The following is a 13412-nucleotide window of genomic DNA, read 5'->3' as shown; positions in this document are numbered from 1 at the left end:
CTTCCTCCTGTCTGGCACAAACTCCTTATGTTTCAGCAAGTTCCTCCCAAAACTGAAGATGCTTCACCTGAGTCCTCTAGTGATCTATTCTTTCCTCCCTCCTCTTCAATATCTGTTTGGGAGACCGCAAGGAGAGGTAAGATTTCACGTCAGTGCTGCCAGAAGTGCACTGAGGACACCCAGCAGTACATCTCATCCATCCCATTAAAGCAGTGTTTCTCAAACTGGGGTCGCCGCTTGTGTAGGGAAAAGCCCCTGGCAGGCCGGGCTGGTTTGTTTACGTGCCCCGTCCGCAGGTACAGCCGATCGCAGCTCCCACTGGCCGCGGTTCACCGCTGCAGGCCAATGGGAGCTACTGGAAGCGGCGGCCAGTAAGTCCCTCGGCCCGCGCCGCTTCCAGCAGCTCCCATTGGACTGGAGCAGCGAACCGCTGCCAGTGGGAGTCGCGATTGGCCGGACCTGCGGACGGGGCAGGTAAACAAACCAGGCCGGCCCACCCAGGGCTTTCCCCACACAAGCGGCGACCCCAGTTTGAGAAACACTGTATTAAAGGTATCTGGACCCATTTATCAAAGTGGTGCAAAACCACATGATCCTGTTAGTTCCTCACTAAGTCTAGATGAGCAAGGGAGCACCATTGTGCAAAATGCCTTCCACTTTCAGCTTGCTATAAGTTTCAACCCTTCTTCCCAGAAAAAAGATCTGGCCATCACGATCCTTTCATTATCTCCAAACTGGATTACTGTATCGGGGTCAAAGATGAAAGTGATGCAGAGGTTCTAGTTTGTGAAAAATGTGCCTGCTTTACTTCTCAGTGAGCTGTCACTGATTCCCGGTCTGCTTCCATTGCCAAATCAAGACCAGTGAGCCTGACCTTCAAAGCCAGACCCTGTATGTTATCAACTAAATCTCCTTTCATGAGCCTTCAAGACAGCTGTTCTTCCATGGAACAAGGCAGTTTATAATGTCCAGGGCAGAATATATGAGAGCAGATTAAAATATTCAGCTGTGGAATGAATTTCCAGAGGAGTCTAAAGTTGGCCACCCTCAGAGTACATAGCAAGAGCTTTCTGGTCAAGAAAGCTTTCCCAGTATAATCAAAATTATTTTATTTTTAAGGTATATATCTCCACCCAGAGCCTCCTATAACCAGAAAAAAAGAACAGAAGACTTCCTGAGGCTCCACTAAGGAACTTGCTGTGCAGATCTAATTTAGCTGGAAAGCACATGTATAATGTGATTATGGGTGCTGTAGAAAATCCTAATATTTCTTGAAGCAGAGTGGGTTTCAAGATCAATGTATGCCTATACGTTTGCAACTCAGTTGGGTCGCCTGCGCAGTGATGCATTATGTGTCTACAGACCACCAGGCCAACTTTGTGGAAGAAGCTAAACAGCAATATGAAATTTAACACCACATGGAATGTACTATAAGTGCAAAGCTTTAGGATATCTTACTTTTTCATGTGAAATATTTAACATGGAATTTATTTATCCTTTAATTTCAGCTTACTTAAGGTAAACCAATATGTAGGCAATTGTACTCTTTTTTTCATGTAAGTAGTGAAAGAGTTACATTCGTTCACTAGCTTCAGGTAATGGAGCCTACATTTTATACCAAAGTGCTTGATTCTCTATCCAGATAGTAACCATGGTGGCACTATTTCGACTGGCAGTGCAAATCTAATAGTCTTCATTTTGCTATAGTGAACAGGATAAGATGATCCAGAATAACTGCTTTAAATTTTACTGTATTTTTAAGCAGAGTGTTCAAAACTCTTCAAAGGCAATACTATTTGTGGATAAAACAGAGGGCTTGGAGTCCAAAGGCCTGGGTTCTGTTATGGCTCTGCCACAGGCTTCTGTCGTGAACTTTAGCAAGCTATTTAATCTCTTTGTCCTTCCGTCCCTTTAATTCTTGGTATGTTTTTGCTATACTCAGAGAATCCTGAAGTGAACTGGAGGACAGCTCATGATTCTAAAGCAGGGGTGGGCAAACTACGGCCCCCGGGCCAGATTCGGCCCACCAGCCATTTTAATCTGGTCCTCGAGCACCTGCTGGGGAGCGGGGTCTGGGGCTTGCCCCACTCTGGTGCTCCAGCTGGGAAGCAGGGTCGGGGGCTGCTCGACGCAGCTCCAGGAAGCAGCGGCATGGCCCCTCTCCAGCTCCTACATGTAGGGGCAGCCAGGGGGCTCTGCTCTGCACGCCAGCCCCAAGCACCGCCCCTGCAGCTTCCATTTGCCAGGAACCGTGGCCAATGGGACCTGTGGGGGCGATGTCTGTGGACAGGGCAGCGTGCAGACTGCCTGGCTGCACCTCTGTGTGGGAGCTGGAGAAGGGCATGTCGCTGCTTCTGGGAGCCGCTTGAGGTAAGCGCCGCCCCGAGCCTGCATCCCTGAGCCTCCCCCCACGCCCCAACCCCCTGCCCCAGCCCTTATCCTCCTCCCGCCCTCCAAACTCCTTGATCCCAGCCCAGAGCACCTTCCTGCACTCCAAATCTCTCATCCCCAGCCCCACCCCCAGCTGGAGCCTGCACCCCTTCCCGCACCCCAACCCCTTGCCCCAGCCGTGATTCCCCTCCTGCCCTCTGAACCCCTCGGTCCCAGCCCAGAGCACCCTCATGCACCCCAAACTCCTCATCCCCAGCTCCACCTCAGAGCCCACACCCCCAGCCGGAGCCCTCACACCCCAACCCCAATTTTGTGAGCATTCATGGCCGCAATTTCTATTCGCAGATGTGGCCCTTGGGCCAAAAAGTTTGCCCACCCCTGTTCTAGAGTTTGTAACTCAAGGTGATGGTAGTCTTCATCTCTCATCTCTGATTATGGTAAATTAGTCTCTGTAGAGTGTCCAACTACAATGTAGGGATGAGTGTGTGTATATATAGGAATATAAGTTCAAGACAGCATTTAGGACAATTGGATATAAAGAGTTATTTTTAAATGATCGAGGTATTTCTAATTAAATTAACATAAAATGTTATTTTTAAAGAGCTGTTTTGCCTATCATTAAATCTTATTTTCTTTTCTTTGCAGCTTCCTCCATACAATGAAACAGTTTCTTGTGGTATTAAGTCCACAGGTGAACATCATGATGGTAAGAAATCATTCCTTTTTTTTTTTTCAGGGTGTGGGACTCTCCCCATAATGTCCTGATATAGTACAGATTGTCTTTAAATTAGTCCTGTTCAGGTTTATTAGCATGTATATGCGCATGTGTTTGTCAGGCTGCTTTTTCAACACTTGCTAGCCCGTTGAAATCTACAAGAATGTTTGAGAATCTTGTTTTAACGTTTTTCTGTAGCTAACTGTAGTAAGTATGCTCGCTACTTCACTGTGGTAGTTTGTGCTCTAACAATGCCATTAAAAAATTTCTTGTTGAAGCTTTTAGAATTCAGTTGAAAAAATTGCTTAGGGCTAGAGCTTAGTATGGAGTTCTTAATCAAGGAGCAACTAAAATAAATAGCTTGGATAGCACTTAACCATCTGTGGACTTTTACTGCCCCCTCTGTAAAAGTCTCAACACGAGTATTTTTTGGCAGTTGCAGCCTGAAGATGACTCTGAGAGCAGTGTTCTGCTTAGTGTTCAGCATGACATTCTGTTTCTATGTGGCTCAGCTGTTTTTCTGGAAAATCCTTTTTTGGAGAGAGTGAGAGAGAAAGTATGGCTCGCAATGTGAAAATGTGTTACCGAGCTCTGATTTAAAGCAGTAATGGTCACTGTTTCCCCCCACATGCACATCTTTTCCCCACATGTTAAAAAGGAAAAAAAACCCTGCCTGGTTTCATGATTTAATATTTCATATTTACATAGCACCTTCCAGCTGAGGATTTCAATTCTTTATAATAGTCTGCATAATACTTTTACAAAGTAGATAAATATTGTCATTTTACAGCTGAGTTAACATAGTTGTAGAGAAGTTGAGACTTGTCCAAAGGTATTTGGGAAGCTTGTGGCAAAACTGGGAATAGAACCCAGATCTCCTTTAGCTAAAAATATACTTGATGTTTGTTTTAAATTTGGCAGGTCATTAGTGCAGCATTTGGAATAGCCATTAAAATTTTGTAGAAGAACAAAACCCACAAGGTAACATTAGGGAAAGTATAAACATAAAGATAAAAGTCATTGGCCATAATTTTCAAATGTTGGTTACTAAACTTAGATGCCTAAACAAAGATTCAGGGAACCTAACCAATCTTTTCAGTGGTGCTGAGCAACAACTCCATCTAAAGTCAGTGGAAGTTGTGAGTGCTTAGCACCTTTGGAAGTCTGGGAATTTTTTTTTCAGGTGCCTAAATATGGATTTAGGTGCCTGACTTTAAATGCCTAAGTTTGAAATAGGGATGATTACCCAAATGGCTTTCTGTATGGTTTAGCACAAGCTATATAGAAAGTTGGTTTCTGCAAACGTTTTTCAGATCCTGCTCAGACCCTAAATACTCCCTCCCTCCCCTGAGATCGGTTAATGATGGCAAATCAAACTTTGCCTGAAAAATGTGTCTTACTTAACAAACCTGCACTGTAATGTGCCTGCATAGTATCATAGTTATGGCTGCATAAGAAGCAGTTGAAACTAAAATGGAAAAAATTACTCAGGCAAAGTCGTTTTTAGTAACATTGAGATGACCCATTGATCACATAACCATAGTATAAAATGTTGCTGTTTTTATGGTGTAATGATATCTACAATGAATGGCTGGGGGAGCTGTTGATGCATATTATGAATAATTGTATTTGGCTAAAAAGCTGCATGATACACAGTGCATACTAATTCTTAATACGCATTCACAGCTTTCATTATAATGCATTGACATGATACATTGTAACATCTTCAAAGGGTATCTTGTCAATGTGCAGTATTCTTCATACCTTCAGGTGCATCCATTTCAATCCATGCAACAATAGATCCTCGAAACACCACGGAATGGATTGAAACAAAGGTGGCTGGAAGCAAAGTGGAAGGTACAAAAATAACCATAAAAGAAAGTTGGTCTCTTTCATATTTTTCTTTAAAAAGGCACTAAATACAATGTTAAAACAAATGAGATTCTGTCGTAACTAGTGGCAGTGTGGAAATGAGTATTGTGACCCAACCTTCACAGTTCCTGTAAATAAGAGGTATTTCAGGGATTTGATTTAAAGAAGGAGTAAAAGTCTTAACTCCTTTTTGGTTGATTTTATCCACTTTACAGTTATTGTAAAGTAAGTATTTTTTCTTACTGCAGTTTGGCTATAGGTAATAGATTTAAATTCCTTTAATAATCCCCTGGTTTGCGGGATTAATAGCATGTGCAATTTTGCTCCAGACTATAAAATAGCATACCAAGTCTTAGTCCAAAAGCAATTTTTTCTAATAAGAATTTAGGAAAAATCCTATGCTTGATTGGTTTCAGATTTTAATAAGTTTTAATTAGGGATTGGAAGATTTCAACAGGTATTAAGAAAAATACACAATTTATTCCTAAAACTTAAAAATACTCTGATTGGCATCAACTCTGTTATGCTCTGTTGGATAAAAACAAGTGTTAATGACACTGATACGCTTATTAACGTAGATCTGTTGAAATGCCGTGTGCACAAATAAATTGCACAAAATCGTCTTATCCTGTTGGCAAATGTATAGGTAAACTAGATGAATCTGAAGATGTAGAGATTAGTGTGCCATATTATACGTATTTATTTTGAAATAGTGACCAGTGTTGTTTGAACAGGAATCCTGTAGGAAAAGGATGATCTGAAACTCACTTTCTAGCAACGCTTTTTTTTCCTTTTGCAAAACAGAAAACAAATGTTTTCAAGCTCATGGAAGCAGTAATATATGTACCATAGAAAATCACACAAAATTGTTTTCTGATTAAATATTAATGAAAATTTGTCCTGGGAATTATTAAAATTAAAAAAACTGCATGAATTTTATAATCTTAATTACATTACACCCCTATTTGGTATTCATGACAATTTCTGTCACAGTTATACACTTTAAATGTCAAGGCAGCCTGAGGCATGTAGTATTACTAGTTTTGTAATCTATTAATAAAATATATGTGGTGGTCACTTAAGTGCCATACACTTGCAGCATACAGTTCTTCGATATCATGTAGAAACAGGAATTTAGTTAGGGTTTTACATTTAAAAAAACATGACTATAACAGCATTTTGGTATATTTCAGTCTATTATGAGAAAACTTCTTTTCATTTCTTGAAAGTTATGAAATTATCGAGGTAAATTATTTCTCATTGTTCATATACTCACCTTCAATCAGTTTATATTTTAAATGTAATGTGTCTGGCTTTGATCCAGTATCATTAGTTGTATTTCTTGTGACACATAAAATTAATATCATATCTTTTTTTATTATTAAATTGCTGATAATTTTGGATTTCCAAAACCTGAAATTGTAACATTTCCAGTAGATTAGAATGTAAAATATCATTCTGCCATTTGTGACTTGTCTTAAATATTCTTAATTAAAAAATCTTATTAGTTGCAAAGGTGGATTTTACTTTACTTTTGGCAAAATGCAGTTTATAGACTTACTGTCATAGAAAATAAGACCTTCTTTAAAGATGTGCAGTAGTATGAAAAAGATGGTTCCTTTCATCACACTCGATGTTCCTCATCCTGCAGTTGGATCCAGGCAGACTACCATTGAAGTCATTCAGACTCCATATAGCTGAAAGGGTACAACTGTGTTTATTGCAAGATCTGTGCCCAGATTTTCTTAAACTGAAGTCCTACTCTGTGTTGAAGGAAAACTTTGATACTCTTTGCATCCTCATTTCATTTTAAAATCTTTTAAAACCATTCTTTTTCAAGATACAAATGGACATTGAGGATGATTTTTGTTTGTATGAGGAATGTCATTTATACTTGCGTTTCAGGAAAGCAGACTTGTCTGTTACTAATTTTGTATCTTTTTGTGACTGGACTTTACTAACAGAGGTTTTTAATTTATTTTGTCCAGGGGAGGATTATCGGAGAATTGAATTTGGTGTTAATGAAGTTATTGAGACAGAGTCATCTGTGCTGAATAACACTGACTACAGTATTTCGAGCACTCTGAATCCTCAGGCTCCAGAATTTATTCTCGGTTGTGCATCGATTCAGAAAACCCATGATGACATTCTTAATGAAACTAACTACAACTCCATAGACTGCCAGTTCACTGATCCTGCCCTTGCTTTGGATAGCGGTTCTAATCCTGAAAATGATAGCTTATCTGGGGGCCTTGGACAACGGGAGCGTAAAAAGAAGAAAAAAAGACCACCTGGATACTACAGTTATTTGGAAGATGTCAGTGATGGCATTGTTCCTGCAGAGGGTCTTGTAAATGGCCATGCAGATTCATCAGGACTGAATAGTATAAGCACAGAAGATACGGAACTTACAGGAGACAGACCATCATCAGCCTCACCAAGGACTTGTAACAGCCCTGAAAATTCTGTGGACTTCATTAGTGAAGCTGTGTCTGATGATTCTGTTTCTAGTGTATTAGACAATACCAGGACTGCAGGGCAGCCTGAGATATGCAGTGTTACCAATTCTGAACAATTCTGCATCCCCTCAGAGGCTGGCAGAGAGAGCCCTTTAAGGACAGCTGTTGTAGAACCTTATGATGGTACTGATACTACTGAAAATCTTGGTGTTACTAATGGACAAACACTTGAATCCTCTGGTGAGGGCACAGCTGCCAATGGGGTAGAATTGCACACTATGGAAAGCACTGACTCAGACCAAGCTAAGCCCGAGGATGTTTCACCTACTACTGAGGCGACAGCCCCAGTTTCAGGATCAGTCCCTGTTAATCAGCCTGCAAAATCGTGGGCTAGTCTTTTTCACAATTCCAAGCCCTCTGCTTCCACATCTGTGGCCTATGTTGAGACTAAGTGTACCCCTCCTGCCACATCTACTCTGGTCCCTGAAAAACAGGTTGAAGTCAAAGAGGGACCTGTTCCAGTTTCAGAGGATCCTGTAGCCATAAAGATTGCAGGTATAGTTAACAGACACTAGAGTGGACATTCTGGTAGAAGAGTAACACATTTTGCCTTAAAACAAGAGTGTACAGTATTGAGAGAGAGAGAGAAGAGACACTTAAGTTAATGCAAGATTAAGGTTGATTTTAATTACACAATTCCGAAAATTAATATAGTTATAAAGTGGGTAACTATTTCAGCTCTGTCCTTTGAATAAACATTGCAATAATGTAATATCATATGATCATACAGCAAATACAGTAATATAAATGCTACATATAAGCATCTAAAGCTACATGCGGCGTGGTTTAAATTTAACAGCACAGAGTTTAATTTAACAGTCTTACTGGAGGAGCAGTTTAGAAAAAGTGTTTGCTTTCTGTTGAACTGTATTTGCTAAATAGTATGTCTCATTGCCCAGTGTTTGTGATCCTGTTATAATGCATACATTCAAGGCAAGAGTGTTCAGATCGCTTATGTTAGAGTTAAGAAATTCAGTTAATGTTAATATTCATTAACATAATTATTTGATTTTGTTTTATCCTTTTTAGGGCTGTCAAAAGATTAAAAAAAATTTACTGCAATTAATCAGTTTTAATCACACTACTAAACCATAATAGAATACCATTTAATTAAATATTTTTGGATGTTTTCTACAGTTTCAAATTGATGACAGTTACAACACAGAAAACAAAGTGTACAGGGTTCAATTTAAATTATTTTGATTACAAATATTTGCACTGTAAAAATGATAAAAGAAATAGTATTTTTCAGTTCACCTCATACAAGTACTGAAGTGCAATCTCTTTATCATGAAAGTGCAATTTACAAATGCAGATTTTTTTTTGGTTACATAACTGCACTCTAAAACAAAACTATGTAAAACTTTAGAGCCTACAAGTCCACTCAGTCCTATTTCTTATTCAGCCTGTCGCTAAGACAAACAAGTTTGTTTACATTGACGGGAGATACTGCTTACTGCTTCTTATTCACAATGTCACCTGAAAGTGAGAACAGGTGTTCTCAAGGCACTTTTGTAGCCGGCATTGCAAGGTATTTACATGCCAGATATGCTAAACATTTGTATGCCCCTTCCATGCTCCGGCCACCATTCCAGAGGACATGCTTCCATGCTGATGATGCTTGTTAAATAAAATAATGCGTCCATTAAATTTGTGACTGTACTCCTCTGGGTGAGAATTGTATGTCTTCTGCTCTGTTTTACTTGCATTCTGCATATATTTCATGTTATAGCAGTCTCGGAGGATGACCCAGCACGTGTTCGTTTCAAAAACACTTTCACAGCAGATTTGACAAAATGCAAAGAAGGTACTGATGTAAGATTTCTGAAAATAGCTACAGCACTTGACCCAAGATTTAAGAGTCTGAAGTGCCGTCCAAAATCTGAGAGGGACGAGGTGTGGAGCATGCCTTTGGAGTGTAGCTCTTTTAAGACTTCTAATGTGGAAACTAGAAAACCCAAACCACCAAAAAAGAAAATCAACCATCTGCTGGTGGCATCTGACTCAGATGATGAAAATGAATATGCGTTGTCAAGCGGAACCCATCATCAGCATGGAAGCATATCGTCTGGAATGGTAGTTGAAGCATGAAGGGACATACGAATCTTTAGTGCATCTGGCACGTAAATATCTAGCAACGCCAGCTACAACAGTGCCTTTTGAACGCCTGTTCTCACTTTCAGGTGACATTGTAAACAAGAAGCAGGCGGCATTATCTCTTGCAAATTGTACCAGCCTTGTTTGTCTGAATGATTGGCTGACCAAAAAGTAGGACTGGGTGGCCTTTGTAGGCTCTAAAGTTTTACATTGTTTTATTTTTGAATGCAGATTTTTTTGTACGTAATTCTACATTTGTAAGTTCAATTTCCGTGATAAAGAGATTGCACTGCAGTAATTGTATGAGGTGAATTGAAAAATACATTTTGTTTTTTACAGTGCAAATATTTGTAAAAAAAAAAATAGAGCACTGTACATTTTGTATTCTGTGTTGCAATTGAAATTAGTATATTTGAAAATGTAGTAAACATCCAAAAATATTTAAAATAAATGGTATTCTATTGTTTAACAGCGAGATTAATCACAATTAATTTTTTTAATCGTGCAATTAATCGCAATTCATTTCTTTAATCGCTTGACAGCCCCCCAAAAAAGAAAATTTACTGTTTCAGTAAGCAGTCAAAACAACCCTACCTGCATTTGTGTGAATTCGTAATCCCCCACATCTGGAGTGGCTTTCTGTAAACAATATAAAATAAAATCACCTCTTATTTGTAACCAATGAACAGGCCTGAGCAAAGAGAAACCTCAGCCCAATGATACTTTGTGGGTAAAGATATAAATTATAAAAAATAGGGGCTTTGGCCAGAAGTGCCCTCATATCCATAGCTATAACGAAATATGCTAAAATATATGTTCTGGTAAAATTGAATAAGAATTTGCAAAATATGTAAATGAACCTAATTAATTGTCCTTCAAGAGACTCAGTCCATGGGTATTTACTTTTCCCAAAATGTTGTCATGTGAATCTGCAAAGTAGAATGCATTATGTAAAAATGCTTGCACAAAATCCTGTTGATCGGCCATTAACCAATCTATAAGTAAACTGGAAACAAGTGTGTGGACAATTTCTAATGAAAGATTATCTGTATTTGGGAGTTTTCTACTCTAACCAGAAATTGACCGGGGGCTTTCTATCCCAAACCAGCAGGACTACTTGTGGAGGTAAATAGTCTATTTTTTCCCTGTCATTAGTGGTTCTGTTTGAGGCTTGTAAGTAGTCTCATTCACTAAAGATACTTACGATCTGTAATTTTGCCTCAGGGCAGGGGCAAATCCTGCATGACTTATTCACGCATGTAGTCTTATTTGCTTACGTGGAACTACTCGCATAAGACGATCAGTGTTTGGCTCTTGAAATCTCATGGTACTGACCTAGCCCAGCTCTGCTTTGCTTTTAAACTAGATGAGATCAGACATATTCAGAGTAGCACAGAAATGTCTGTTTAAAGAGAAACTGTCAACTTTAAAATTATACTACAGTCTCATTTTTTCCCTAATATTGTTGAAACACCTAAAATATTATAAGTGAAAGAAATTACAGGAACTGTTCTTTAGTTTATGTTGTTGATTTGAAAGCACTTCATGTTTTGTCATTTTCACTGTTTTCTCTGTATAGCCAGATACTATTTTTTCCCCCTGCTTATATGTATCTTTCACCACGGAAGAGGAGAGAAAAATGTATTTTTTTGAAAATTATTATAAAACTGCAAAGTTGGCAAACGGTACTTAAACGGGTATAGTCCTTGAAATTACTTTTAATTTTTGTAAGTGATTAGATTACATTGACTAGATGTAAAGCATCCAGCAATTGACTCAATACCAACATTGTTATTCCTGTATTTATTTTATCACAAGATGCACTTATACTTTGGTTATATATTATTTGAGTTTTCTTACCCCGTTAGCTTTAAAATGTTATAAACTGCACTATGGGTAACAAGTTTAAAAATTATGAAGGTTATTGCTGTAGTAAAATGGTGAAGAACAATTTGACTTTACCCTTTACCCCTTTGACTTAAAGGGCCCTTGGAAAATATATATGTTCATTTTCAGGTTTGCAGTTAATTGTTTTTGAAAGGTTTTACAAATACTGTGGCTCTAGGGTCACAGGCAGCAGATGAGCATTAAGCTCTCATTATTTCAAAAAGACAAAAAATTGATTTTGTTAAAAGTTCATAAAAATTGTGTCGTAAAATAGTGAGATTTAACATTTATATTTTGTGAAACTGAATTTTTAACTTTCATTTAAGATGTGATTTTTTCGAATTGTGTGTTGAGTACTTTAAAAGGATAGCTGAGTTAAAAAACATTTTAAAACAAATTCCCCTATTTTCAGCTGTTAGCAGTTGGAGTAAGTTAGAGCAGTCTTGGGGTTTCTCCATCTGTTCTGTGGATCAGCTCTATGTAGAGCTGCAATAAAAGCAAAGCCACCTGTATGTACCTGATCAGCCAGACCATAGAATGTAGCCGAATGGGTGGTGGGGTAGGTATGTCTATCATATACATACATATACACACATTTAACTTTTTGTAATTTGTTAATACAAATAAATATATCAAAATATATGTACCAAAAACTTTAAAAAACCTCATGTCACTAAAATTTTAAATACTTTTAATGTTAAAATATTAAATTTTCTATTGATTTTTAGGTTCTCTAATGTTATTTTAAAAACATAAATCTGAATTTGGGGCCTAAATTGACCTGATGGCATACCTTTAAGTCTGTCATGCAGTCAGTCTAAAACTAACACAGTATTTCATATGCTTTGAGCTTAGTGGTTATAATTCGGTTCTAATACAGGGGTCGGCAACGTTCGGCACGCGGCTCGCCAGGGTAAGCACCCTAGCGGGCCGGGCCAGTTTATTTACTTGCTGACGCGGCAGGTTCGGCCGATCGCGGCCCCCACTCGCCGCGGTTCGCCGTCCCGGGCCAGTGGGGGCAGCGGGAAGCGGCGCGGGCCGAGGTGGTGAGTTCTGGCCTTAAGGGTAGGTAAGAGCGTTTATCAGCTTATCACTTCATCTAACTGGGCCCGTTAGTGTTTTGTAATTTTACATTTTAAGTGATTTAAAGTAGCAGCGTTGTGCAGTTTAATGACAAATCTGACCGACTTTAAAATTGTTATAATACCATAGGGAATTTACATTAGATTCTAAATACCTCTTATCAAAACAATGTATTGTTCTGTCTAAAAAAAAACTTTCTAAAAATCCTTTTATCAGTGATAGTGTACACACAAAGTTGAAAGGTCTCTGGAACAAAGATTTTTAACCCACCTGCCCCCCAAATTAATAGGCAAACATACCTTTTTTTCTTTTGAGGGGATATTGCATAGAGTAGAGCAGGGGTCGGCAACGTTTGGCACGCAGCTCACCAGGGTAAGCACCCTGGCGGGCCGGGCCAGTTTATTTACCTGCTGACGCGGCAGGTTCGGCTGATCGCGGCCCCCACTGGCTGCGGTTCGCCGTCCCGGGCCAATGGGGGCGGCGGGAAGCCGCGGCCAGCACATCCCTCGCCCGCGCTGCTTCCCACCGCCCCCATTAGCCCGGGACGGCGAACCGCGGCCAGTGGGGGCTGCGATCGGCCGAACTTGCCCGCATGCTCGGGGTTCAGCTGATCGCCATATTTGGGGTCGGGAAGGAATTTTCCTCCAGGGTAGATTGGCAGAGGCCCTGGAGGTTTTTCGCCTTCCTCCGCAGCATGGGGCAGGGGTCGCTTGCTGGAGGATTCTCTGCGACTTGAAGTCTTTAAATCATGATTTGGGGACTTCAACAGCTGAGTCAAGGGAGAGAATTATTCCAGGAGTGGGTGGGTCGGCTTTTGTGGCCTGCATCATGCGGGAGGTCAGACTAGA

At 39.7% G+C, this 13412-nt stretch overlaps 1 protein-coding gene across 2 annotated transcripts in view; it reads left to right on the top strand.

Annotated features, from left to right (window-relative positions):
- The window catches only part of USP10 (ubiquitin specific peptidase 10), a 78265-nt gene that overhangs the window by 26268 nt on the left and 38585 nt on the right, over nucleotides 1-13412 (top strand). Inside the window, exons 3-5 of one of the 2 annotated variants that reach the window (XM_065416521.1) lie at nucleotides 3037-3097; nucleotides 4877-4963; nucleotides 6967-7992. In XM_065416521.1, coding sequence (XP_065272593.1) covers nucleotides 3037-3097; nucleotides 4877-4963; nucleotides 6967-7992 — 1174 coding nt within the window. The remainder of the gene's footprint in view (nucleotides 1-3036; nucleotides 3098-4876; nucleotides 4964-6966; nucleotides 7993-13412) is intronic. The other variant, XM_065416522.1, reaches the window with a different exon arrangement.

This window comes from Emys orbicularis, chromosome 14 (assembly GCF_028017835.1).
Source record: "Emys orbicularis isolate rEmyOrb1 chromosome 14, rEmyOrb1.hap1, whole genome shotgun sequence".
NCBI lineage: Eukaryota > Metazoa > Chordata > Testudines > Emydidae > Emys > Emys orbicularis.
Note: the sequence above shows the minus strand (reverse complement) of the source record. Positions and strands in the feature narration are given on the sequence as shown.